General features: G+C 39.7%; 3 protein-coding genes across 3 annotated transcripts; 2 read left to right on the top strand and 1 right to left on the bottom strand.

Annotated features, from left to right (window-relative positions):
* The first annotated feature begins 1147 nt into the window (after nucleotides 1-1147).
* Nucleotides 1148-9985, top strand: atp6v1e1b (ATPase H+ transporting V1 subunit E1b). The gene is made up of 10 exons (XM_085387089.1): nucleotides 1148-1269; nucleotides 1397-1458; nucleotides 3679-3744; nucleotides 4919-5028; nucleotides 5285-5351; nucleotides 5457-5546; nucleotides 6638-6706; nucleotides 6910-7004; nucleotides 7118-7205; nucleotides 9166-9985. Exons 2-10 carry the CDS (start codon nucleotides 1426-1428, stop codon nucleotides 9226-9228), a joined length of 681 nt encoding a protein of 226 aa, XP_085243215.1. The 5' UTR covers nucleotides 1148-1269; nucleotides 1397-1425; the 3' UTR covers nucleotides 9229-9985.
* Nucleotides 9986-10752: 767 nt separating this feature from the next.
* ada2b (adenosine deaminase 2b) lies at nucleotides 10753-18511 on the top strand. The gene is made up of 9 exons (XM_085387083.1): nucleotides 10753-11053; nucleotides 11681-11900; nucleotides 11993-12203; nucleotides 12317-12444; nucleotides 14868-14958; nucleotides 15241-15349; nucleotides 15450-15607; nucleotides 17527-17729; nucleotides 18424-18511. The coding sequence occupies exons 1-9, from the start codon at nucleotides 10753-10755 to the stop codon at nucleotides 18509-18511; spliced, it is 1509 nt and encodes a 502-aa protein (XP_085243209.1).
* On the bottom strand, nucleotides 17741-26354 carry LOC146649852 (putative polypeptide N-acetylgalactosaminyltransferase 8). The gene is made up of 11 exons (XM_085387082.1): nucleotides 26091-26354; nucleotides 25531-25774; nucleotides 24434-24600; nucleotides 23627-23810; nucleotides 23334-23531; nucleotides 22757-22871; nucleotides 22250-22435; nucleotides 21987-22124; nucleotides 20577-20672; nucleotides 20334-20501; nucleotides 17741-19231 (listed from the first exon to the last, which is right to left on the bottom strand). The coding sequence occupies exons 1-11, from the start codon at nucleotides 26281-26283 to the stop codon at nucleotides 19097-19099; spliced, it is 1824 nt and encodes a 607-aa protein (XP_085243208.1). The 5' UTR covers nucleotides 26284-26354; the 3' UTR covers nucleotides 17741-19096.
* Nucleotides 26355-26645: the final 291 nt, after the last annotated feature.

The raw sequence follows: 26645 nt of genomic DNA, 5'->3' as shown, positions 1-26645 counted from the left end.
GTTTTAGCAATTTTCCAAACTGACTGACCTTCAGTTCTTAAAGTAACAATGGACTGTCATTTCTCTTCCTTTTTTTTTTTTTTTTTAAAGCTTAGAGTTCATATTATAGCAAGAATCAAATTTCAAATAATGCTGCCAGCTGTGTACCAACCTGACTTCTGTCCCAACCCCATTAAAAAGGTCAAGAAATTCCACAAATCAACCCTGACAAGGCACACCTGTGAAGTAAAAACTGTGACTACATCATGAATTCATTCAATTCATTCAATTCATTGAGAAAAGGCCAAGGGTTTGCAGCACTGGCAACAAAGCAAATGGTGGCTACTTAGAGGATTCTCAAATATAAAACATATTTAGAGTTACTTATCAATTTTTTTTCTTTGCTACATTGTTCCATATATCTTGTTTTATATATTTGATGTCTTTGGTATGTGTCTACAGTTTAGAAAGTAGTAAAAATAAAGAAATGAGAAGGTTTGTCCAAACGTTTGACTGGTAGTGTATATTCGAAAACATAACTCCTATTTTGGAATATTGAAGATGCCATAGTGTGATATAGATTCGAATAAAGCTAATATAAAGAATATATCATTATATGATTTGTGTTTTCTTACTTCCCCCAGGGAATATAAAGGTATTTACTTTCCTCATTTCAGCATAGACAAATACAGTTATAGTAATATTCAGTAATATTGTAGAAATAAACAACTCTAAATAACCTTTTCATATAATTTAAAACAGCTGTAGTAGCAGGCTAATAAAATAAAAAACAAAAACAACCAGAATACAGATAAGAACTTTATCCTGAGAAAATCCTAAGGGAAACTACTATTAACACAGTAAATGTAGTAAAACAACTACAAACAATATTATTATGAAATACATAAACATTATTATATGAATAAAATATAACAAATATAACATTTTAATTGTTACATCAACTCAACCTTAAACCTTTTTTTTAAACTGTAGCAATAAAGATTTTTGTTAAGAGATAATGTACAGAAATAAATATATTTATATTTTCTAACTTAAAAACTGATAAGTTATAGTTACGTTTATACTTCACTGTGTCCGTGACACGTTGAAAACTGAGTAAACAGCCACTTTTTTCTTTATTCACTCGTCTCGCTCCTTCCTCGCACTTGACGACCTCTTCCGCCGGAAGTAAACATCACGTGACTCTGAAAATCAGCTGATCCTCCGTAGACATCTTTACGAGTCACGACTGCGGCGATTAATTCAAACCGTCTTCTCTGTTGTTCTCGGGTACATAAATGCCGCTTTAAAGCTTAAATGTTGGGATTAATTTCATTTTCTGAGTAATCGCGGTCTCTGTTTCCATTTAGCGGTTTTTATTATTCGTGATTTTTTTAATTCTTACTTTCTCCGGCAGGCCCAGGCGGATCTTTGACAACTGCAGCCATGGCGCTGAGCGATGCCGACGTACAGAAGCAGGTAATGAACCGTTTTCACCTATATAAAGACACCATTTTAACGCTTGTTTTCGCTCGTTAACGAAGCGACTCGTTAGCCTGTTACAAACCTGAGAAATGCTTTCAGCCGCTGTAGGATTTACAGGAAGTCGGTGTGTCAAAGGAGAATGACATTGAGAGAGCTGCATAAGGGTTAGCACTGAATTAAACACAAACGGCACCTAGAGGACAATATTTGTTCTTTAAAGGGGTGCTTTTTTTTTTTTTTTTTTTTTTTTACATAAAATTGACACTTGGACCCAAATAAGCCGCTATTTCTGCAGCTGAGACTTAAGGATGTGATACTGAGGGTCATGCATCTCTGCATGATCACATGATGAACACATGCCAAGAAGGAGGAACTTGGAGTGAGTGAGCCACCGTGTTCTCACTGGAAATCTCCTCAAATATGGAAAATAAGTCTAATAAAAAGTTCCCACTGTACACTGCCATGACCAGGGATTTCTATATCAGTTGGCTGTTTGACACACATTAATAATATATTTAATTTTCAACAAATCTTAATATTAGCTACTTTTGCTGTTATTTAAATAGTTTTGAAACAGCAATTAAAGTGGCAATAAAGGGTTATGGGTTAATAAGTTTTTATATGTTATACTTTTATTTGGTGTCAGAAAATATGATAACACATTCTCAAAGGCCAATGTTTTCCCGTGTATCATGGGGTACCAAGTCATGAAGCAAAAGTGATAATTATGTGGCTCAGCGGTCATCATAGTACCATTTTGGATCTTATGGCAGGGAAACTCCCCAGTTCTTAATCCCATCGAGGATGGATTCCTAAAAGGCAGGAGGACGAGCGGAACTTTGAGCTCTGATAAGTCAAGAATGGCTCATTGTCAATCAGAGGAGGGTCAACACTGTAAATACTGACACCGTCCAATATGAAATGCTCATGAGTGTCCCTCGCTATATCTTAGAAATGTGTAAAACCATAAGTATAAAAGTTTAAGCACTAGATTGTATGAAACACAGAATTTGTGTGAAGCCATTGTGGAATTTCTAGTAGTGGGCCATCAGAGGGCGACTCTCCTGGCTGCCAAAACCCCCCAAAAAGATTCATGGTTGTATAGAAATCTGTGGGGAAACAGCTCCTATGTGACCTCAGTGGACACTTTCCTGATGACTTCGTGGGCTCAATTCCTAGTTTCGGGTTACATCGAATAATACATGAAGTTCATTATCTGAATTAATAGAGTTGCTGAACAGTGAGCCCGTGGTTTAAAATTATAGTTTTAATTTCCTCAGTGAGATCCATCCCTCGCTCATCACCTGTTTCTTTGCACAGTTGGTAAAATGACGATGTGCAACAAAATTCACAAACATTTTCACTGAAGTGATGGAAACCGCCCTGGCTTAATCTCATCTTTACCACCCCAGTAAAGATTTTAAGATGCCCTCTCTACCCTTAATGATGAATTTTTGATACCCCAGTACATATCTGTAAGGATGTGATTGGAAAACCATTAGAATAGTTTCTGGGTTTATCTAAGAGTAGCTGCATCACTAACTGCTGATGTACACCCAGTCATTTTGTTTGTAAGCAGGCCTGAAATAAGACAGAAACCGCTCAGGTCAGGAAAGGGAAACAAGAGGTATCCCTAATAGGATTCAAAGGAGGAAAGATATAAGAAATTGCTGACATTTTGCTTCATGTACACTGAAAAATAACAAAACTCACTGATATCCTGAAGTATTTGTTAGACGTTTTTTTTTTTTTTTTTTTTTTTTTTTTTTGAAGGTGTCTTTTTTCCTATCTCAAACCAGAGATGACACACCTCACACAGTAAAATGTACTAATCTTTATGGGATATCTTGATGTTTACCAGACTAATGCTTTGCTATTGTTTTACCAAAAGTTTAATGATGAGTTTCATTTCCAGTGTATTGCATTAGAAAGGAAAGTCACAAGTTGCATTAGGTGCAAATCTTTTTTTTTAATGTGAAATAAGCTAAGTATATTTGTCATGAGGGTCTTTGAAGGCTCTGAAAATATCTTCAGATCATCAAAGATCAGATCTAATGTTGTTTAAAGATTAACGTGTATTAGATTTTCCAAAAATCGGATTTGGAGCGAAGTGAAAATAAAAATCAAAGAAGCTGTTTCTATGGGATCTAAATGTTATGGGTTTTTTTATACAACACATGCTTGTTTTTAGTTATATTTTGTTCCCATCCACAGATTAAGCACATGATGGCCTTCATCGAGCAGGAGGCAAACGAGAAGGCGGAGGAAATTGATGCAAAGGTATGAAAACACATCACCACACAGTGCTGTGCACAGATATCAGGCTGGATAGATTTTATGTCTTTATTCGTGAGTCAAAGCTGAGGAAAGACAGGGAATTGGACTATGTGGACAGACATTAAAGGTCACCTGTAACTTTGTCTTCATGTAATTAATGAACTTAATGTTTAGAAGCATCAGGCCTCCTGGCCCCCATCAGACTGTGTGTCATTACATAGATTTATTTAATTGTTTTGTCTTAAGAGGAGAACAAAAAAGCAACAAACCAGCTAATATATGCAATCAATTATTTTTTAAAATTGCAACGTCCATCAGCGGACAGTGCACGTAGTGAAGGAGGACATGTAGAGGGTTGTTGTGACAGAGGGTGGTGGAGAAGGGGGCGGATGATGGGAGAAGTCCAAAGTAGAAGAATATCCATCCATGTTCTGCTGCTTTCCAGATGCTCTCCTCAGCCACACTGTCTTCCAGCCCCCATTACTTGTGGTGTTGGTGTTGCCCCCCCAAAACCTATCTGTAAGGGAGAACTGAGAGACCCATTGGAGGAAGCTCATTCCACAATTTGTAACTACAAACTTCTATTTTCAGTCGCTACCAGAGCTCGTGACCATACAAGTCACCTGCATCATGTAGCTGAGGGTAGAAACGTGAACAGAAGGGGAAATCGGCATTGTCACAACAGTCATCTTTACTGTGACATTCTTCCAACTCCTCCAACGACCCAGAGTGGGTTCTCCAACTTTTTCCGGATGAGAGCTATGGCCCCAGGCTAGGAGGTTCCTGCTGTAAACCACTTCAGGGCAAGCTGGAGGTCACCTCAGGGGTGATCAGTGCAGCCCTTGTAGACTCCAACACCAGTCAATCACCATTAGGTGGTGCTGATGCTGCATGCTTGCATTACAAGATGATATGGATTGCTCTCATTGTGTCACATATGATGGTCCACAAGTTCCAGCAGCCTCAGGCACTATTTTACAGCAAGGAAAGCTGATTATGAGAAGAGTTGTGTGTGTGTACATATAGTAACCTTCGTTGTTTAGTGAGGTTCCCAAAATATTTTCATGTTTCTCTTACATTATTAGAGAAAAATATTCTTTTTAAATGTCATTCTTTATGTGAAAAAGATTTCTGTTTGCCATGAATTCCTCTGAGCTACCTGTGTCTCTTCCTGCAGGCAGAAGAAGAGTTCAACATTGAGAAGGGCCGCCTGGTCCAGACCCAGAGGCTGAAGATAATGGAGTACTATGAGAAGAAAGAGAAGCAGATTGAGCAACAGAAGAAAATGTGAGTCGTGGCGAGACATCACAGGACACATCGTGCCCATCCCTTCTTTCCTTCCTCCTTTCAATCTGGCCTTTTTAAGAACAAAGAAACGGCTGTAATGTGACAGAGTTTCTGTAATTTTATTTAGCCACTTCACCCAACAGTACCTCCTCTGTGACCTGCCTCGAACAGTGCGCAGGGTTAAGAAAAGAGCAAACACAGTCTCACTTTGGGATATAAGCAGGACCAATGTGTGTGTTATTTGTCTGCTTAACAGTCAGATGTCTAACCTGATGAACCAGGCTCGACTGAAGGTGCTGAAGGCCCGTGATGATATGATCTCGGTAAGTCTCTGTCATCAGTTTATATACATACGAAAGATGGGCTGGTTAAATATCACAGCTGAGAGTGCAAACAGAAGAGATCAGGTGTGTTTTTTGTACCCTCAGGAAATGCTGAATGAAGCTCGCCAGCGGCTCGCTAACATTGCAAAAGACCCGGCCAGGTATTCAACTCTTATGGATGGACTGATCTTACAGGTTGGTTTATACTCCGAGGCCTGCCCGCTAACATCCCTCTGACCAATGAAATTTACTCTGTAAAACAAGTTCCATCTGTACTAAAAGATTTCAGCTATTTTAGAGCAGCAGGATCCTCATTTGTGTCCCCAGAATGTGAGAGGGGGGCTGTGACCCTGCCATAATAACATCACTGCACTGTAAACACAAGGATACACACACTCTCAGCATAAAGTCCAAATATGTTTTACCTCTGGCGTGAAAAATAAAACTTTTAATGACATATTAAGTTGATTTCACCGAGTTTTCAGCTTTTTTGTTGTTGTTGTTGTTGTTGTTTTCGTTTGCTTAAATTCAATAATATCAGCAGTTATTAAATAAAAACGGGCCTAACACAGCTACTTAGTTACTGTATATCTCGTAGTTGCATCAGTTATTTTTGGACAGATTGCCTGCCACTGCAATGCATGTGGATCCTTTTAATTATTGTCCTTGTGACTTCAAATTTATGTAATGAGTCACTTCAGCTAATTTATCATAAAATAAATAGATAAATAAAAGACAATGATTTAGCATCTCCTCCTTCTGATTCCAGCAGTGCAGAAAGCTGGGATGATACCTGAAGAGGTGATCTTGTAGAGAAGACCAGCCAGACTTTATGATCATATTAATCTTGTCTGGCCAATCAGATAAGCTAATTATATTCTGTTTAGTAAATATGCGGTGGTATTTCACTAATACAATGGATGTGGATGCAATTAGGTTGTGTTCCTCTGGATAATCCCCTAAGAACACCGTCTCCAGTTTAATTTGTTCTGTAAAAACAGCCCAAACTTCTATAACCCCCCTGGAAATGCCCCTGCTCTTGTTAAATCCCATCTTTTAATTGTGAGGTACCACAAGACACAGGACTATTTATAAAGCATTCAGGTAGCCTCTAGGTATTAATAAACCAGTGTGGAAGCGCCTTAAATATACTTTCTGGAGGGCTTACATTGTGCTGATCCTAAACTTTATTGTATGATACAGAAAGGTTTTCATGATATAAAAATATTTGTCATTCTATGCAGATATTTAAAAACTAAAATAACATAATAACCGTCTCTCATCAGGGGTTTTACCAGCTGCTGGAGCCCAAAGTCACCATTCGCTGTCGTAAACAGGACATACCGCTGGTGCAGGTGAGTAAAACAGAAGGTGTCTCTTTACCCTTTTTACCCTGCAGTGCAGTATCACCTGCCCTGCTGTGGGCAGTGTGGGGAAAACCCAGTTTCAAAGTTATCATGTTTAATGATACGTGTTCAGTTACTGAAGGGAAATTTTGTGCTGATCCAGTTGTTTGTATCAGATGAAATCTCATCCCAAACTTCCTTGTACCCTTCAGGCATCCATCCAGAAGAACATTTCCATATATAAAGCAGCCGTGAAGAACAACATTGAGGTCCGCATTGACCAGGATAACTTCCTCTCCCCTGACGTGTAAGCAGAATCACATTTGAACGACAAACCAGTGATCACTAAGGGGAAGTTCTCTTGAAAACTTAGCCACCTCTTAATTTGAGATCAAAATGTCAAACTTTTTCTGCATGCAGGTCTGGAGGTATTGAGATCTATAATGGAGACGGGAAGATCAAGGTGTCCAACACTCTGGAGAGCAGACTGGACCTCATGGCTCAGCAGGTAGGAAATGCATATCTTATCATTTTATCTTTCTTGTTTCACACATTGTAAATGCACTAGTTTACTCTAACTGCACATTATTCTGTTTATATATAACAAACTTGCATTTTAAATCATCGTCACACTGGTGGCATGGTGTTAAATTCTTAAAATGTACGCAACAGAGAAAAAGTAAAACAGTATTCTTAACATGCATTTGAAAAAATGACTTTGTTTTAATACCAAACTTCATTTTTCAGTGCAATATTTTTTCTGTTTCTGTTTTAAACTTTAAAAAGATACACAATGCTTATGTTCGACGAAATTTGAGGCTTTTAATAAATAAACATTACCTACTTTGAGACATGTCACTATATTTACCAATATAAAGAGTATGAAGATAGTTACCATCTCGCTGTAGGCTAGTTTTTCATTTTGAAGTTAATATCAGTGTGTTTAAAAGAGGTGAGCAATATTTTTTTTTTTTCTAAAAATTCAGTAAAACTACACTGTAGTCACAGAAAATGGTCTTGCACTTCATCCAGTAACATACTTCTTTTTACTCTGTTTTTATTTAGTGACTTTATGCTATTAACTGTAAATAAAACAGGAAAACAAGTTTTGTAGTGTTTCTTTTTCATTAGTATTGCACATTTACAGAGGTGGCAGAGAGCAGAGTTATGACAGATGGAATATTAAGTCAGTACAGTAGTGGGTGTTCAAGAATATTCCATATATTCTAACTTCGATTTTAGTAATTTGCTGAATCAGCTTGTTAGGTGACAGAAAAGTTGAGGATTGTGCAAAAGTCTTGAGCCACCCATTTTTCTTTATGTTTTGCTTTTAAGGAGCCACAGTTCTCCAGGCTTTCTGAAGTTCTGTCAAAGCTTTGCTTTGGACATTGGAAGCTTTTTCACTCATTTTCAGTCCTGCACCTGACAACGTTTTGTTTTTTGTTAAGCCACTTAACAAGAATCTGTGAATCACACATAAGAAGGACACCTAACCCAAGGGAAGAACCAGTGTTGCCTGCATATAACAGATAAACTATATAGTCCCAAATAACAGTCTCAAGGTGCTTAATATTAAGAAAGAGAAACTGAGAAAAGGTTGAGTTATGCCAAATTACTCAAGAGCTGGACTGAAAATCCAGTGGCAACAGGTCTTATGGAGGTGAAGCCACATTTAAAATTTTTGGTTTAAATTGTATCGTATATGTCCGGAGGAGGTCGGGAGAGAAGTACAACAGAGTGTCTACTGCCGTCTGTAAAGCACAATGAAGGTTCTGTCAGTGGTGTTGGAGTTCTATTTAAAATTGATGCAATTATGAATGCAGAAAAGTAGAATCAGATTTTGATCCACCATCCAGTACCATCTGAAAGCATCTGACCGGCAACAGCTTCATTTTTCTACATGACAATGATCATAAACACACAGCAAAAACAAACCTGGATAGAGAAGCACACAGTGGAACATTTTCAGTCATGGATCAGACTCCAGAGTCCAGACCTCAACGTTATTAAAGCAGTGTGGGATCATCTTAACAGCCAACATCCAGAAAAGAGCTTTAAGTGTCCTTCAAGAGGCCTGGAGAACTGTTCCTGAAGACTTCTTTAAAGAGAGTTGAGGCTGTGAAGAAGAATAAAGCTTGTCACACTAAATACTGACTTTCAAGTTTGTTGTACAAACTCAGTTTTTACCTTATTTACTGTATTTCCACCTTTTTTTTTTTTTCTTTTTTTTTTTTCATTTTTCTGGATCAATATAAAGAAATTAGGAGGGGCTCAAGATTTTTGCACAGTACTGTAGTTAGTTCTAGCTGTACTTTCTCAAATGTACGAGGAGTAAATTGAACGTCTTCTCATTTTAGATGTTTGGTCATTCAATAAAAATGTAAATGTCTCCTCTCGGGGTTTCGGTTTTATAAAGAAAGTTACTCTGAGATGATGGTTGTTGGCTTATCCTGTCACTCTGTTTGCAGATGATGCCTGAAATCCGAGTGGCTCTTTTTGGTGCCAACCCAAACCGCAAGTTTATGGACTGAGAACCTCTGCTGTACGAGAGAGAGAGAAACACTCCTTTTAATTTTTTATTTTGTCATATAAAAGACGTCATTCCTTTGTCTGTGAAATTTCTGACGCAAAAAAGATGTTGTGTGATGTATTGCTGTATTTTTTTTTCTGTGCATTAAGGGACATGATAGATGCTGCAACTCAACATTACAGATGTGTACAGCTGTAAGCACTGGTTTGCTCTGCTGCTCCCATTCATGGGCCTCAGTTTACACTGATCAGTCAGGGAAGACGGGATCGAGTGACTGGCTGGATGTTAAACAAGTTGTCCTCTAACTGGATTAGTTTCATGACAAACATAGCATCTGTGTCACGGTTTTCCCAGTTTCATTACCCTCTGCACCACATTTTTGGTTGCATGGAGCATTGTGTTGATAATAGGTGTCTGCTCCAGCCAATCGCACATATATATATATACATATATAGGCTCGCGCACACACACAAAAATGGAATCCATAGAAACAAAACTGAAGGTTGGATATGATCTTAGAGTTAATTTATTCCTGTTACATCAACTGTACCTTCTCCTCCTGTCATGAATTAAAGGAGTGGCTGATATCATTCCAGAGGGGTGCCCTGTATGTATATGAGGTTTCCAGATTAAATTATATGTATGTGTGTGGTGGTTGTTTGTTTTGATTTCTCATCTTTTTTCTTTTTGTTGTTTTTTGATTGTCTCAAATTCAAAATGTTTTATTGTGGGAATGTGTATAAAGTATAAAATCTGAACCACTAGTATTTCCTCTCTTCTTTTTGACTCGCACATTGTTCTCGCAGCTGAATGATCTCCAGTCTTTCCCATTTATTTTGCAACACTGGCCATTCATGCTTCATTCATTAGTTTATCACATGGTATTAGTCAGACAAAAATGTCCCAATTATCCGGTCGCTCCGAGTATTTTTCCTGACATTCAAGAGTTTCTTGTGGAAAACAAGCCGAGCATTTAAGGAGACTGTGGAGAGAGACACAAGACGCTGCTTCTTGCTGTTCTTGTAAGTATGGTCTTGTTTTTAAAGGAGTTAGATTTGCCTTTTAAGATTTGTCTTCATTTGTCACTGTTACCGAGAGCTGTGTGCTACTTTCGTTACCTCTTATGCATAATAAATGTGGTCCAGAAAGTAAAACGGTTATGCTAGAAAGTTGAATTTGTTCATCTGGATACAGCGTTCTCAGCATCAGGATTAACAGAATCAATTTTCTGGGATTTGCTTACCTGGATTATTGAGCATGTCTCAAAATAAATCAGTTGAGTGCGGCTTCACCCTAGAATCTGTCAGCACTGTGTGAGCATGTTATAATCCTAAAGAACTTGTAACAAGCTTGAAATTTATTCAGTTACTATCAAAGCTACAAAAACTTCTCCTTTAAACGACAGTATTCATGTCTTTCATGGAGTATCTTCTCATTTCCAGCACCAAATACAGCCTGCTCCTTTCAAAAGTGAGAACATGTTGTTCTAGTAGGGATACAGCACCCTCCGGTGGCACACAAGGACATGGTGATCTCATTCCTCTGGGCTGTGGTCACTTATGTGCCCCTTCTGTGGTTTGTGAGGGTGACTGAAGGGATGCCTGACCCCGCTCAGAGGGACCTGCTGATGCGTCAGGAGGCATCCAGGCAAACGGGAGGACAAGTGGTGCTGACAGCGGCCGAGCAGAAGCTGGACGCTTACCTCCATCGATTGAAGGAGCAAGAGATGTCTGCCACACCTTTTCCTCCTGCTTTGCATTTCTTCAAAGCAAAACCTCTCATTGAAAAGAGCCCAGTCTTCAAACTGCTGCAAAAGATGCCTAAAGGTGATGTTAAAGCTTTGTCTGGCCTACTGCATCAGTCCACCAGAAACAGATGCAGGAGCTTAGAAGGTCAAGGGGACCCAACCAAACCTAATGCTGTTATTGTTTATTTTGGCATTCAAAGGTCATGGTCATTGTGACCTCAGGTTAATCCTAAATGTGGACTCAAGGATAAAGTGATTAGATTTTGGCAGAGAAAGAACAAAAAGGTAAAGCACTGCAGCAATTCTCAAAAGTCATATTTCTGGTCCCCTTTACGTCACAGCTGCGCAGCACGCCCAGGCTGCTTTCTCTGATATTTCATATACTGTAGTGTGCTGTAAAAGCTGTATGTATTAGCAATGGAGAGAAAAAAAATATGATTTGGGGAAAAAATTAAGAGGAATGCAGATGTGGTGCTTGATGTCTAATCCACTAGATGTTTTCAGAAAAGCAAAGATGAGCAGACAGAGACTGAAAAATATTAAACAAAATCCCTAGAAACTGTGAGGTTGTTTAGTTTTTCTTAGATTTATCAGGTGTGGGAGGCCTTTAATATTCCTGAACCCTAGGGCCTGTCTTACAAGTCATCAATGATTACTTTCAGTATTTGCCTAAGTTTGAGGTTACATCTTGCTGTTTGGGTGACAGGCGCAGCCCTCCACATCCACAGCTCCTCTCTGGTCAGTGTTGAGTGGCTGGTGAAAAACGTCACCTACAGACCTAACTGCTACATCTGCTTCACTTGGGACAACTCTGTCCGCTTCCAGTTCTCAGCTCGCCAGCCCTTCCCACGCTGGGACTGCTTCTACTGGCAACTGCTCGAGACCTTGAGAGCCAAAATAGGAGATCCTACTGGCTTTGATAACAGGTTAGTTAACCTCTAACCCTCTCCTGAACATGTAAAGTCAAGCTGTAGTGGGAGAACTTAACACTGAAAGGTCGTTTTTGGGTGGTTTACAGTTTAATGCAGCACCTCACTCTGGTCACCGAGGATCCAGATGGTCAATACCCAAGCCAAGACGTTGTGTGGGGGAAGTTTGAGAAAGCCTTCATCGCATCTGCGGGCTTAGTCACCCATGCTCCAGTCCTGAAGGATTATTTTTATAAAGGCCTAGAGGAGCTTCACCGCGACAACATCCTGTATCTGGAACTGAGGAGCGGTCTCTCAAGGGTTTGTTTGTTTGTTTACACCTGATCCTTGCAGCGTCAGCCTGTGCTAAACAGCTACAGCAGCAGTATATCCGACATTTCTGCTTTTCTAACTGAAACCTTTCTGTGTTGCAGACATACGAGCTCGATGGAACTATTCACGATAAGTTCTGGACTCTGAAAACATTTCAAGAGGTTACAAAGAAATTTATTGGAGACCATCCAGACTTTCTCGGGGCTCGTATCATAATTTCTGTCCACAGGTAAAATATATCGTAGAGAGGGCTTCTCTCAAATTACACTCCATTTCAAGTGACAACCAAGGCTGTCTAAGCACTCCACAAATTATTAGCTTCATTGTGGAAAAGTTCACAGAGCCTATGTATGCCTTTTCTGTGTCTTGTTTTCCTCCCTTGACCCCCAATCTGGGCTGCCTGTCCCTGAGCCTGGTCCTGCCAGGGGTATCTTCCTGTTAAAGAGTTTTTCCTTCCTATTGTCACCCAGTGATTGCTACGGAAGAGGATTAGGGCCACTGGGAGAAAAAAAAGTGGGCATGACTTTTTTTTTCCTTCTTAAAGTCAGAATTCTGACTTTTTCTCAGAGTTCTGGAAAAGAAGAAAAAAAAAAGACGTGCCCACCTTTTTTTCCCAGTGGCCCTAATCCTCTTCCGTATATAACTCATAGAGGCTCAATTGATTGTTGGGGGTGTCTCTATATTATTTCAGGGTCTTCATCTTACAAAATAAAGAACCTTGAGGCAGGCTGTTGTCATTTGGTGCTAGATAAAGAAAAGTGAATTGAACTAAATACAGGGATAAATGTTTGGTATTGTAAAAGCTTTATCCCGCTAGAACTGTTGAAGCTGGGTTAAGAAAAGACGATCAGTGAGCAGCAGTATGGCTTCACCCTGAGAAAGAGCACTACGGACGCTTGGAGTGTTGATGCAGAAGTGCAGGCTGAAGGTCAGCTTCACTGTTTCTTTGTGGGTGTAAAGAAAGCAGATGATGAGTGCCAAGAGAGGACCTGTGACACTGTATGTGGAACTCAGGAGTGACAGATATTCAAGGTTGGAGAGAGATTGCATCGGCGGTCTGCTCTGAACCCCTTCTTGTTTGCAGTGGTGAAGGACAGGTTAACGTAAGGTCAGGCATGTTTCCAGATGACATTGTGCTCTGTTTTGACAGTAGGGAACAGTTTGAAGAGACCCTGGAGAGGTGCAGGTATGCACTGCAAAGAAGAGGAATGAAAGTCAGTGAGACAGGTGGAAGGCGGACAAGGCATAGATGTAGTGAAGGTGGATTAGTTCATATACCTGAAGTCAGCTATGCTATTAGAGGTTTAAAAGACATAGAAGCAATAGTGAAAGAGAAGCAGGAGACAGGAAACCAAGCTGAAGGAGGCAATTTTCATTGGGAGTGACGAGGATGGCAAAGATTAAAGTACATTAGAGGGACAGCTCAGTGGTTTAGAGACAAAGTTAGGTTAGGCTGAGATGACTTGGACGTGTGCAGAGGAGTGGATATATTAGACAAAGGATGTTGAACTTGGAGCTCCCAGGCCATAGCTGGTGTGACAAAAGAAGATGCTAAGGCAGATTTACAAACCTGGACTTGGTGGCATGCTGTTGGATTACACGTAAAAAAAAAAAAAAAGTATCAAAAGTGCAGGCTTTTTAGGTCCACAGTGATCTGTAGTTACATGGTTCATTTCCTCTTCAGCCCAGAGGATGGCACATTTGTGATTTCCAAAAAAAGCTCAGATTATCCAGACTGCAGCACAGTTTTTACACCCCTTTAGCCCATCTAAAATTAGCATGGGCTCAAAGAAGGCAGCTGTGTTTATGGATGTTGTTCATAAATGTTTTCTTTTTCTTGTATCATAGACTTTTGGATCAGTGGAAGCAGTGATGAGTGTTGTTGATGCACTACCCCCAGAGAGACAAGGATAGGCTTTCGGCCTTATCCGTTGTATACAGAGATTTCTCTGGATTCTCTGAATCTTTTAATAATATTTACACATTTTTTATTTTTTTTTCAACTGGAATATTTGATCATTTAGTCTTTCACTAGTCTTTTTTTCAAGTGGTGAACCCCTCCCCTTTCCTTTTTAACTAGTGAGATAAGGAGCTATGAGTCTTTTTAGAGACAGTTATGCTACTACTTACCCTCATGAGTTGTGAGACAGCACACTAGCTCTTTTCTGTGCATATGAAATATACATATTAAACTTTGAACAGATACTCAGGGGCTCCAAAAGGATTAAACCTGATTCCTGATTTGGTGATACGCTGACTTTGTTTTTTCAATATAGCACCAACTGCCACAAAATTTTATTAAGACATTCATTTTTAGGTCAAATTTTACTTTAAAGTAACCATTTAATTTAATCTTAAAATGTGCATGTGTCTTAATTTTACTGGTTTAGATTCAGCATGTGCCTCAAAGTACCACTAGAGTAAGCGGCTATGACCATCTACTTGTAAGTTCCCCGTTTATTTTCCTGGACAGTTCTGTTAGGAAAACCTGCGCTTAAATGCTGATAAGGTTTATCACCTGTTTTCAACATTGGAAACCGATTTTTCTCAGGCAGGCATCTTAACTTCTATATCTTGATGTAAAATTAAACATTTTGTTGTTTGTGAGTCTTAGAAAGTACTGTCATCTATGTGTGTTGTTCCTTTCTTCAGAGCTTTGAGTATATCTGAGGTCAAAGCTGCTGTAAAAGAGGCCATTCAGCTGCAAAAGGACTTCCCAGATGTCGTTGCAGGATTTGACATGGTAAGAAGTGACCCGTGTACTTTAGCCTCAACTTCTTATAAGCTCTGAGTCCAGAGATCATTTATCTGCTTGTTGGGGACCATGTGGTGTGGAATTTACATGTCTGTCTGATTTTTCTGCTCTTCTTGTATTGTGCCTACAATCCTAAGAAATTCAAGTTAACTCCTAATTCACCTTAGATATGAGCATGAATGGCTTTCTGTCTCTCTTCATACGACTGACTGTCAGCTCTTGCAGGGTGTACCCTAGCGTAGCATTACTAGTTAACCTTATGGTTTGCAGGTTGGACGGGAGGACAGCGGGAAGAGTCTTTGGTTCTTCAGAGAGGCCCTCTCTCTGCCAGCTGAACTTGGTGTCAGATTGCCGTACTTCTTTCATGCAGGGGAGACAGGTGGGGGGATCAAAAAGCATAAAGCTCATTATACCATGAGTAAGATTTGAAAAATTATTTTGAAATGTACTGTACGCTGTATTTGTATCTATGTGTACAGATGACGAAGGCACAGACACAGATCAAAATATTCTTGATGCCCTTCTATTCAACACCATGCGCATTGGCCACGGCTACGCTTTAGCGCACCATCCGCTTGCCAAAGAACTTTCTAGGAAAAGAAATGTGGCTGTGGAGCTTTGTCCCATCTCAAACCAGGTAAGCTCATTACATGACAGTCTAAGGAGCTTGGAAAGAAAAGCGTCTGGACTTCTTTAAGTTGTTTGAAGACGTTTCACCTCTCATCCGAGAAGCTTCTTCAGTTCTAAGGGTCAAATGGTGGAGAGTCCCAGATTTAAAACCAGTGGGAGTTTCCCCCCAAAGAGGAACAAAGGACCCCCTGATGATCCTCGACCTAATTGCCTGAGCCAAGGTGTGAAAGCGGGTGTGGGTCACAATCAGCCAGGGTTTCAGGTGAGCTCATTGTGAAACCTGGCCCCACCCTATCATGTGGTTTCCTGAGGCGGTGGTTTATGACACCAACAATAATCCAGTTTTGAGATCCCTTCCCAGGCGCCTGGGCCATCTGACCTCAGCAAACCACATGATAGGGTGGGGCCAGGTTTCACAATGAGCTCATCCGAAACCCTGGCTCTTGGGACCCACACCCGTTTTCACATCTTGACTCATGTGATTAGGTCGAGGATCATCAGGGGGTCCTTTGTTCCCTCTTTGGGGGGAAACTCCCACAGGGTTTAAATCTGGGACTCTCCACCATTTGACCCTTAGAACTGAAGAAGCTTCTCGGATGAGAGGTGAAACGTCTTCAAGCAACTTAAAGAAGTCCAGACGCTTTTCTTTCCAAGCTCCTTAGACTACGATGACCTGGATGACTGAGAACCTTCACAGAAATATTTGGATGACACAACCTCCGACCCACAGCTTGACTGTGTTGCGCTGAATACCTTTAAAGCTACCAGAGCAGAAGACACTGCTGTGATTTGTAGCTTCTTCGTGATGTAGGATTAACACTATAAAACAATCTAACTTTAAGAAGAGACCACCTTTAATGTTATGGGCAATGCAAAGTGATATACCTGTAGAAGGCTGTGAAAAAGCATTTGCCCCCTTTTTGCATATTTGTCACACTTTTAAATATTAGACAAAAATAACCTAAGTAAATTCTAAATATCTTTTCAATGAGGATTTCATTTATTAAGAGAAAAGTTATCCAATTGCCCCGAAACCTAATAACTTGTCTCCCCTTTGGCACCAAGAACTGCAATCAAGTGTTTGCGATAACTGACAAGAGTGTTTTTACATGGCTGTGGAGGAATGTTGGCTCACTCTTCTTTGCAGAATTGCTTTAACTCAGCCACACTGGAGGGTTTATGATCATGCCAAAGCCCCTCAATCGTATTAAGTCCGGACTTTGACTAGGCCACTCCAAATCCTTCACATTGGGTTTTTTTTTTTTGTTGACATTTAGACGTGGACTTGCTCGTTTTCTCTTTGGAAGTCTCCCATGGATGCACAGTCTCTTTCTTAGCGTGACCTGACCTTAACTGAGGAGAGTGAGGTCTGCAGTTCTTTAGATGTTGTTCTGGGTTCTTTTGTGGCCTCCAGGATGAGTCATCAGTATGGTCTTTGGTAGTAGTTTTGTAGCACTTTCTGAAATATGGTTAAAAACAACTCATCTCATCTCATACGTAGGTTGATAAACTTTCCAAGTCAAGAACAAATGTAAAACTAAGAAAAATTTTAACTTGTCATAAAAATCTTTAATTTATAAATGATATCTTGCTACCAAAGACAAAAGGTAATACCGGTGTCAAACATTAAGCCTGATTAAATTGAAATTTAAACTGCAACCACTAAAAGTCAGCTGGTACAATGGCAAGAAATGTCGATTAAATTAACATGATTTAAAATTGTAAGATTATCTAAATCTATCAGGTGTTTTTGAAGAAGCTTAAATGCCTAAAAGTCAGGAATTGAGGACATTATTTTAAATAAAAGTGAACAGAAATATACACGTCACATTAATGACCTGTTAGCACTGCCATCGTAAAATACACACAGTATGTACATGTGTTTATACATACCTTACCTGAGTTTGTTTCACCTCTGACCTGCAGGTGCTGAAGCTGGTTTCAGACCTGAGGAACCACCCTGCTACTGTGCTGATGTCAGAGGGTCACCCGATGGTCATCAGTGCCGATGACCCGTCCCTGTTTGGCACCACAGGCCTCTCCTATGACTTCTATCAAGCATTCGTGGGCATCGGAGGGTTGAAAGCAAACCTGGGCACGCTCAAAGAACTGGCTGCAAACTCCATCACGTCAGAATAATTTCACTTTATTTCTTTCATTCATGTTTTAACGTTAAGCCTTCAAAGAAAACAAGATGGGCTCAAAATGTGGTGGCCAACAGCTGATGCCAGTTTTCATCATACTATCTTTGAATGAGCATGAATTAAATTATACAAGTGAATGAATTTCAGTCCAACATACACTCAATGATTCTCACCTCTCAATAAACATGAAGAACAATTCTCAGGAATGCACTGGAAATATATCAAATCAAAGGTTTATTTATTTAAATAAAGTACATTTCATCTGACCAGATTCCATTAAATTTAACATTTTCCTTAGAAAATGTAGATATAATTAGTTAAAGTCAGCATTACGAGCATACCAGTTTTTAAGTGCACGAGGATGACTAAACTCATGCTATCAGTAACAGTATCCTCCAATATGATGTTCAGCACTATGCTAACACAGAGTTACTCATGTTTAGTAAAATTTAAAAGTAAAAAATTGAGCCAAGCGTTCAGATAATGTCCTTATTTATTTGTCAGGACAACAATAATATTCATGTTGGAATTGCATTTTTGAAGCAACTTATAAATCTCTCCAAGATGATTTTCACATTAAAAAAAACATGAATGTTTATATTATTTTAAGAAAACCTTTGGTTTTAAGCCCTGTTGCAGTATGTTTCTTCTCACTAAATATTTCTTCTTCTGCCTGCAGGTATAGCTCACTCCCAGCTCATCTGAAGGATTCAGGTCATGCCATGTGGCAGAAAAAGTGGGACGCCTTCATTTCTGCCAACTCATAACAGCCGAGTGATATTAGATCCTGACTGACTTGAATGAATGACTGAATGTTTGTAATATCACTAAAGGTAAATATTCATAGGCCTTTAGCAGACTTTATTTTTAAAAAAAAAAGATTAAGGCTATTGGAGTCTCTGTTAACAGTAAGACTAACAGTTTGACGGGATTGGCAGGTTGGTACTGTAAGTGTCTTAGTAGCTTTTTCACCCCTTGAGCGATCACGAAGAAGCTTTACAAGAGACCAGCTGACAGTGGGGGGGAGGTTTGGTCAAGTTTGTCATGCACAGCTAGTCTTTTGTCTTCATAATACCAAACATGTACAGGGGAACTGTTCACAAGGAAATTTCTCTATTCAAAACAAACAAGAAAAATAAAATGTTTCTTTGTAGTTGATGCACATACATCTAATTTAAATACAAAAAGTAGAAGAAAAAAAGTTTCACTTTTTCAGTGACTCACTTCAGAAACCTTGTTTCTTTTTTAAATAATGATGTAACGAAAGACAACTAACGATCTTTCTTTGACACGAGGCTCACTTTTTGTGCAATAAACAGCTCATTATCTTCTGAGACCTGCCCAGCAGTCTCTTAGTGGTCTTTGATGAGATTTTGTATATTCCAGCTCTGACCGGTGCACTGCTGGACGACGAGTTGGTAAAAGCCAACGTCATCCTTCGCAATTTCTAGACATCGCTTTGTTTTTCTGTTCTGGATCGGTCCTCCCTGCAAATAAACACATTTTATTGTCTCCTTTTCTTCTCCAGACATTTGTGACTGGCTTCCATGTGACCTCAGATTAGGCTGATTTTTTTTTTTTTTAATTTATACAATAACGTCACCATATTTGCAAGGCTCAGCAGGGTGGTGGTTCGAGCCCTGGCTGCTCCAGTCTGCATGCCAAAGTATCCTTAGGGAAGGTACAGAACCAACCCCAAATGGTTCTCGAATACATCCATCAGTGTGAATGTTAGATAGAAAGCACTTAAGCATAGAAAAAGTGCTGTGTGACTGGGTGAATGAGGCATGTTGTATAAAGTACTTTGAGTGCTCAGGCAGAGTAGAAAAGTGCTACATAAACACAAGGTTATTTGCCTTGTAAATTTACCTTCATGCTTTGAAAATTGTCTGCAGTACAGGCCCTCAAAGTCTAATACTTGGTTGAAATTAGGGGTTTTTCCCCCAATGTTTATATTTCGTAAGAATATCCAATAACCAACTAAGATTTTCAGGACTGAAAAACATATTTAAGCTAAGTTAACAGACTACCATCAAATTAATTTTACATCAACTGCAAAAACTTCTCTATTGATCATCAGTATCATTGAATATGATGATCCATACAGCCACTGGACTGGATGTATGGATGTGTCTGCTCCGAGACACCCAGACCTCTCTGCCCTGAGGCCTCCTCCATTTACCAGTAATCTGCTATAATCTCGTGATATTTAGTTGACTCCAACAAATGTGTCTCATCAAATTTAGATGCCTCACAGCACTGTAGGCATTCTTAATCAATATTATACAGACTTGTTTTATTTCTCAGAGGGTGAAGTTTTGTTTTTTTTTTTTGTTTTTTTTTTTTTTTATGTGTTTGGGAGCAACTGAGGACCACAATGAACATGTTAAAAAAACTGCAAAACATCACCTACTAGGTGATCAAGTTTCATTAGTTGAGCTTATGCCTAGTGTAGCATAAGCTCAACAGTCCTTTGGCTGGACAAGCTTAAAAGCTTTTTAAAAAAAAAAATCAGCTGATTCAGAGTGGGTCGGGTGGCAACTTCCCTCAGGTTTGACTGAGTCTATATTTAAAAACTGAAATATTTACCTGTTTAAAATCCCACAGCATGTGAAAGTCTTTCTGTTTGGCTATTTTGCAGTCATACAGCCCCGGGTAGAGACCACTGAAAGGGTCCACTAGACAGCGGTTGCTGTTGTACTTATGAGATTTGATCCCGCCAATGTAGAGTTGTCCATCAGAGCGATAAAAACAGTGCTAAATCAAAGAACAACAATTACCTACAAAAACAAAATCACCACCTGTTTGTAAGCATTGAATATCTAAACATACTTGAGTCGAATAGAAGTGGCATCCATACAAGATGGGTGTGTTTCCTGGCATCGGGCCTTGGTCAACACAGAGTTCTGGCTTCAGATCATTTATCATCTGCCAACAAAAGCACAAATAAACTGGAGCAGCTTTCATTAGAAAGAGCACAATGTGTATCCAGCAGACAAATCCAGACGCTATTATGGTGCAGAAACACATTTTAGTTAACTGATATAAAAATAAAAAAGATGCAAACTGAAACGACATTATGAGTTTGCAAAACTAACAAAAAGTATTTGTCAGTGAGGCCAAATTCACAAACCAAACAAGGATTAAGAGGCAAATTATAACATGAAGTATTGTGTTTGTATTGTAATATCTTTTCTAAACTACAATAAAAATACTCCCAACACTGTATTTCCTTTAAGTAAATGAGTAAATTGACTCTGGAACAAAAACAAAACTAACTTTAAATTAATTCTCAATTAGAAAAGATGGGAAAGGGGAGTTTGCTAATACTGCAATGTCACTGTACCAAGATTCAGTGCAATTAAATATTAGCAGAAGCACCACCAAGAGGGAGTTCCTTGAGAGCATTCATGGAAAGTTTGCTTTACAGATGCTCTCACTATGAAACACACCCTGCATAAAAACGAAGTAAGAGTACATAATATTCTCCAGTGAATGAATCTATTGTAACCTTGATGTATCCCCAGGAAAGTCTTCAAATAAAAAAATAATATGATAAGCGTAAAAAAAACAAAAGCTGCTTAAAGGTTCTTTGCTGCTGGTGACGTCTGCCCATGTTGTGTGCTGATCTTCATTGTGTAATAGGGACTAACATGTGTGTGAATTTGAACTTGCTGCTGCATCTTGTAAGCATTTTATGTCACATATGACTCCTTAGAGGCCAGCGCATAAGCCTGAGTCCTTTTATAAAGCCAACAAAGCTGACTTGACAAGGCAGAGAAGCTTGCCTTGCATCATCCTCAATTAAATATTAACTAAAAATTTACTTTGTAATGTTAAATAATTTATTTATGGCTAAAACTACCACCACAGATCATGATTAATAGTGTGCTGGAACCATTTTAGACTATCTATGTAGCATTTTCATTGCTATGAAGTTAGTATTATTAGCAAGCGACCTCAATCACAGACTGTATAAAAAAGATGGATTTTGCTTCTGAGTCTGAAAACTGGCTCCTTCACTCTGTGACCTCAGTAAACACGTTTATGGTCTCAGTCACAAGTTTCAAGCCCTGTTTACTTTACTGTTACCACCCTAACACAAAGATGGCGATAACAAAACTGCTCATGTCGAGGTTTTTTAACAGAACCTCGCAACCATCACAATAACTACATCCATGGTCACACTTTAATATCCAACCTCTCATATGTATTCCGACAAAACAGTTATTTTTGACTTACAGCTCCATAACTGAGCAGGTCATGCAGGGGGTCCAGCTTGGGGTAAACATTGTCTAAATACCACTTAAAGGGCTTACAATTAAGCCTCTCTCTGAGCTTCTTTCTCTCCGACACATCTCCGATGTCTATCCCATGGTTCTGTAGGAAAAACAATAGGACCACAGAGACATGTTTGAGTGCGCACACCATTACTCAACCTGCAGAGCACACAACTGTGCAATTTAGATCTTAAATGCAACTCGGAAAGTGCCCTCTCTTCTAACCTCAAGGGGAAGATTCCAAGCAATGTTGACATTGTATTTGTATTCATCTAGCCACACCTCTGCTACCCTCAGTGCATTACGCTTCATCATGACACTCAAGTCTGGGAGGTAAGGCTTTACTGCTCGTTCAATGTGGGCAATTTTAGAGCAAGGCACAACTTCAATGCTTCCTCCACACAGCCACACCTGTGAAAACATATAAAAGTAGGTTTGGAGGCTTTTAATGCAACTAATATAAAAAGGATTACCCATTAAAACTGATCACAAATATAACCAAATAAAGTTACATTGGAGTCAGTATTTGTATAAGACTTTAAATCCAAGTGGTATTATTACAAAGTGGAAGCATTTAGGAACCATAACGTTGCAAACCACCTAAAGCCACAGAGCCTGGTTGCAAAAAGAAGTGTGTAAAGGCACATATGGTGGGGCTAAATAAAAGGTAGGTAGACTAACATATTTCAAATCTCCAAGTCTCCAGTAGGACTTGATCCAGTCAGTACTTACCCGGATGCCCAGCTCCACATTTTCCCCACCGTATATTTTCATTCCACCATCAAGGCTTCCAATCTCTCCGAAGAACTTGTGATCAGCCACAAGTATCCCCATGACTGAGGGGCTCCTGGTGACACCGTTTAACAAAGGAAAAACTGAATAAGCAAAAAATCTTACCATACAGCACTCAAACTAAGAGAGCAAAGCAAACCTAATTATAAAGAATTATGACCGCAAAGCCTGAAACACCAAAGCAACCAAGGATTGAAAAAAAAAAACAAAAAACAAAAGATGTGTGATCAAGGGTGTTCTGCTTTCATTCTAGCAGCAAAAACCTTAAATCTGCTCTTTGTGCAACCTATAGACACCCACATGGGTGCTGTGTTACACTCTGCAGATTGCTTAATGCGAAAGATTTTGTCAGCAACTATCCTTGAATATTTGTTTTGGCAACACTGGCTCCATGTATACAGTCTTCATAGCTTTCTAAGCCGCGGTTCAGCGGAGAGTCTGAAACGTCCACACTGTGTTGTCCTGACATGCTGGGAGTTCATGCGTAAAATGTGATGTCTTTAAATGTGACTCTTACTTGCCAGGCTGCGTCTCATCATCCAGGGCATACCACTCAGGTCTGAAGGACTCGTACATGCACCACATTGCCCAGTCAAAGCCATGAGATGCAGTATTGTAGGAACTCAGTGTCAGGTCATCGTAGTTGACCTTGTCAAAAACAGGCGTCAGTATAACGGTCCGGTCCTCCTTAATCCGAGCCAGTAAAGGCTCTGCCCTAGACACGCACAAACAGTTTTAAAAGAAACATGAGGGCCAATTACAGGATTATCACCACAGCTCTGAAAAGAGTCACTCAGATCTTAAACCAACCATTGGACGTGGACTTCTATGTGAGCGTCTAAGATTGCAATCACCTCTCCCTCAGCTGCCTTCCAGCCCGACAGTCTGGCCTGGGTGAGGCCCAGCTGCTCAGAGTGCCGCACTTTCTTCACCAGGCCTGGACGCTCCTCATGGATAAAGCTGATGTAATCATCCAGCTTCTCCATTAAGTCCTCTGCAGAAAATAAAGAACTGTTTCAGCAATATGAGCTGCAGATTAAATCTACTCATGCCTCTAACAATCACTTTTTTTCTGATCGTTAATAAAAACAATTCAAAGACTGTTTCACAAATCAGCTGATAGATTTGGCACTTCTTTGAATATAAAACAAGATTTTTTTTTTTATTTGCCATACTCATAGTAATTAAAAATAACATACAGAGTACTATCCCTGTAAAAGCCACTCTGCTACTCCGAGTACTCTACACACGTGGTCGTGTTTATTTAGGATTATCAGTTCTTTTGTCAGTGGACAGCAACATCGCAATTACACATTACACTCCCTGATATATGTTTTCAGTTCCAACCCACAAACGCAAGCAACCGTGTCCAATTTCAGTGCAGCCTTTGCTACTCAAACTACATCTCATATTTTACACTGATGTCTTTTATTGCCTGTAATAAAAGGATGTAGTTTCTGCCATCATTTGCATTATAAACTAAAGCTGCGGTGAGCGCCTTCCTTTCTCGCTTGGTTTCAGATTTGTCAGATATCTGAGTACCGTCCCTGTGTACATAGGATATCCACCACAGTCTGAAAATGATATGAAAATTATTTTGGAAGCATGCTGACTCACCGTTGCTGCTGTGATCGTCCACCAGGATGATTTCTTGCAGCAGCCGAGCTGGTGTCTTGTCCACGATGCTGCGTATGGCTCTTTTAATGATTGAAAGAGCTTCATCCAAATAGATTAACACAACACTGATGGTCGGCAGATCCTTCGGATAATTTTTCACAGCACACCTGTGAGCAGAAAAATAGCAGGCAGCCTGAAGAAGTAATAAATTAAATGTTTTTAAGTTGAAATTGTATCCTTTAGAGTTCACTCCACATTACAAAGTTGTCTACTGGATTGACATCTGGCGACTGTGGAGGCCATTTCAACTTATTTTCATGTTAAAGAAACCAGCATACAGGATCTGATGGTGTGTTATGCTGCTGGAAGCATCCATCAGAAGACGGGTACGCTGTGATCATGAAGAGATGGACACGGTCAGCATCAATAGTGAAGTTGCCTCTGTTGTTTAAATTTTAATAATGTTGATGAAAGGCATGCTTTCTTGTTCTTGATGCAAAATTCATTCAAATATTGTCTTCTGGTGTTGTAGCCCATCTGCCTCAAGGTTTAACATGCTCTGCTTTCAAAGATGCTCTTCTGCATACTTTGGTTGTAGCAAGTGGTTATTTGAGTTACCGTTTCCTTGCTTTCCACTCAAAATAGCCTCACCTTTTACCCAAACAAAGGATTTTCTCCCAGATAACTGGCGCTCACTGGGTATTTTCTCTTTTTCTGACCATTCTCTGAAAACCCAAGAGATGGTCATTTAAGGAAATCACAGAAGATCAGCAGTTTCTGAGATACTTAGACCAACAAACATGCCACAGCCAACATCAGTTAAATCACCTTTTTTCCTCAGGGTCAAGATTAATTGCAGAAGATAATCTTGACCGTGTATACATGCCTTAATGACTGACCGATTACATATCTGCATTAGCAATCATGTACCTAATAATGTGGCCATTGAGTGTGTATATGTACTAAATTCATACGCATTCATGCTAAGACAACAAAGACAATAAAATGTCATTGTTGCTGATCGATCTCAAAAACACACACAAAGCAGCTCGGTGTGTGTTTTTAGATTTCCTTTCGGATTCGTGTGTTGCACTCACCTCGGAGGCCTGGTGTCGGGAATCTCTCTGTTGAGGGGCAGCCTGTCACTGAGGAAGGCGTTGTATCCATATCTCTGAAACAACTGCTCGGCTTCCTTCTGCTCCTCCTCCGACAGATTGTCACCCCACTTCTTGAATAGATCAGAGTTGGGGTACAGCTTCTTCACCATCTTCCTCTTGTCCTTCACCTCTTCCTTCCTCTCAGCTGCTGGTGCCCTCTTTTCAAGCTTTTTCATTAAACTGACTGCGGACAGAAATGACCACATGGTGTTTGCATTGTCCATCTAATTTGTTTTTTGTCTGTGAAAACCAAGTCAGTAACAGTCAGGTAAGAGCAGTTTGGTACTTTTTAGCAATGTCGACTTAAAAAGCGAAAATAAGTGAGTAGTAAAGCAGGCGGGTATAATAATTGTTACTTTAATTGTTTTGCTTCAGAAATTCTCATGTGTAGCAGATGAGAAACACCTCAGATGAACAGATCTAGCCTTCATTGTTTCTTCACTGAACTCTAAGTACAGACTTTACACATAAGCAGCTGCCAAACTGAGACTTTAACTCACGCAGCCTGTTGATGTCTGTTTCCATCTTTTCCATCCTCTTGACGATTCCCTGACCCCTGATGGAGTCATTGTAATGGACCCTCTGCAGTCTCTCAGAATGAATGTGGACCTCCTTCTTAATAGAGCTGAGGTATAGAAATGCGAAGGCCACAATGAGGACTGTAAGCAAAGCTTTCATCCAGCTTGCTCTCATGCTGGTGCTCCTGTGTATGCTAGGTACACTCCTCTACTTCACAGTGAAAAGAGGTGGAGAAAACATTTCCTCTGCCTTTTACTTCAGGTGTGCTCTCCCTTCCTTTACTCCCCACCCCTTGCTCGAGAGCTGTAATCTGATATCCTGAAATTTATATCATATTCAAAGAAGTGTGTGCTGGAGACATGCATTATTCTCCACTCTGCTGTCTACATTACACCTGAGGTGCAGGTGTGTACTATTAACTGCACTTACCTGGGAGGGTAGAAAAAGAGGAGGACTCTGCAGGTAAGGGGAACAGGGCTGAAAGAGTAGTACTGAATTGCTTGTGGCACTGCAACATTATAGTCCAGCCTGTTTAG

This window comes from Rhamphochromis longiceps, linkage group LG17 (assembly GCF_057381845.1).
Source record: "Rhamphochromis longiceps isolate RC_006_pf linkage group LG17, R_longiceps_female_GT1.1, whole genome shotgun sequence".
NCBI classification, from domain to species: Eukaryota; Metazoa; Chordata; class Actinopteri; order Cichliformes; family Cichlidae; genus Rhamphochromis; species Rhamphochromis longiceps.
The sequence above is the reverse complement of the archived record's forward strand: the minus strand, read 5'-3'. Positions and strand labels throughout refer to the sequence as shown.

Coding starts and splice junctions, on each gene's coding strand:
- atp6v1e1b (XM_085387089.1), top strand. CDS start 1,426: ATGGCGCTGAGCGATGCCGACGTACAGAAGCAG. Junction 7,005..7,117: donor AACTTCCTCTCCCCTGACGT/GTAAGCAGAATC, acceptor TTCTGCATGCAG/GTCTGGAGGTATTGAGATCT. Junction 7,206..9,165: donor TGGACCTCATGGCTCAGCAG/GTAGGAAATGCA, acceptor CTCTGTTTGCAG/ATGATGCCTGAAATCCGAGT.
- ada2b (XM_085387083.1), top strand. CDS start 10,753: ATGGTGATCTCATTCCTCTGGGCTGTGGTCACTTATGTGCCCCTTCTG. Junction 15,350..15,449: donor CTTTCATGCAGGGGAGACAG/GTGGGGGGATCA, acceptor CTATGTGTACAG/ATGACGAAGGCACAGACACA. Junction 15,608..17,526: donor TTTGTCCCATCTCAAACCAG/GTAAGCTCATTA, acceptor TCTGACCTGCAG/GTGCTGAAGCTGGTTTCAGA.
- LOC146649852 (XM_085387082.1), bottom strand. CDS start 26,283: ATGAGAGCAAGCTGGATGAAAGCTTTGCTTACAGTCCTCATTGTGGCC. Junction 25,775..26,090: donor AACAGACATCAACAGGCTGC/GTGAGTTAAAGT, acceptor TTCTGTCCGCAG/TCAGTTTAATGAAAAAGCTT. Junction 20,502..20,576: donor GCCACTTCTATTCGACTCAA/GTATGTTTAGAT, acceptor TCTTTGATTTAG/CACTGTTTTTATCGCTCTGA.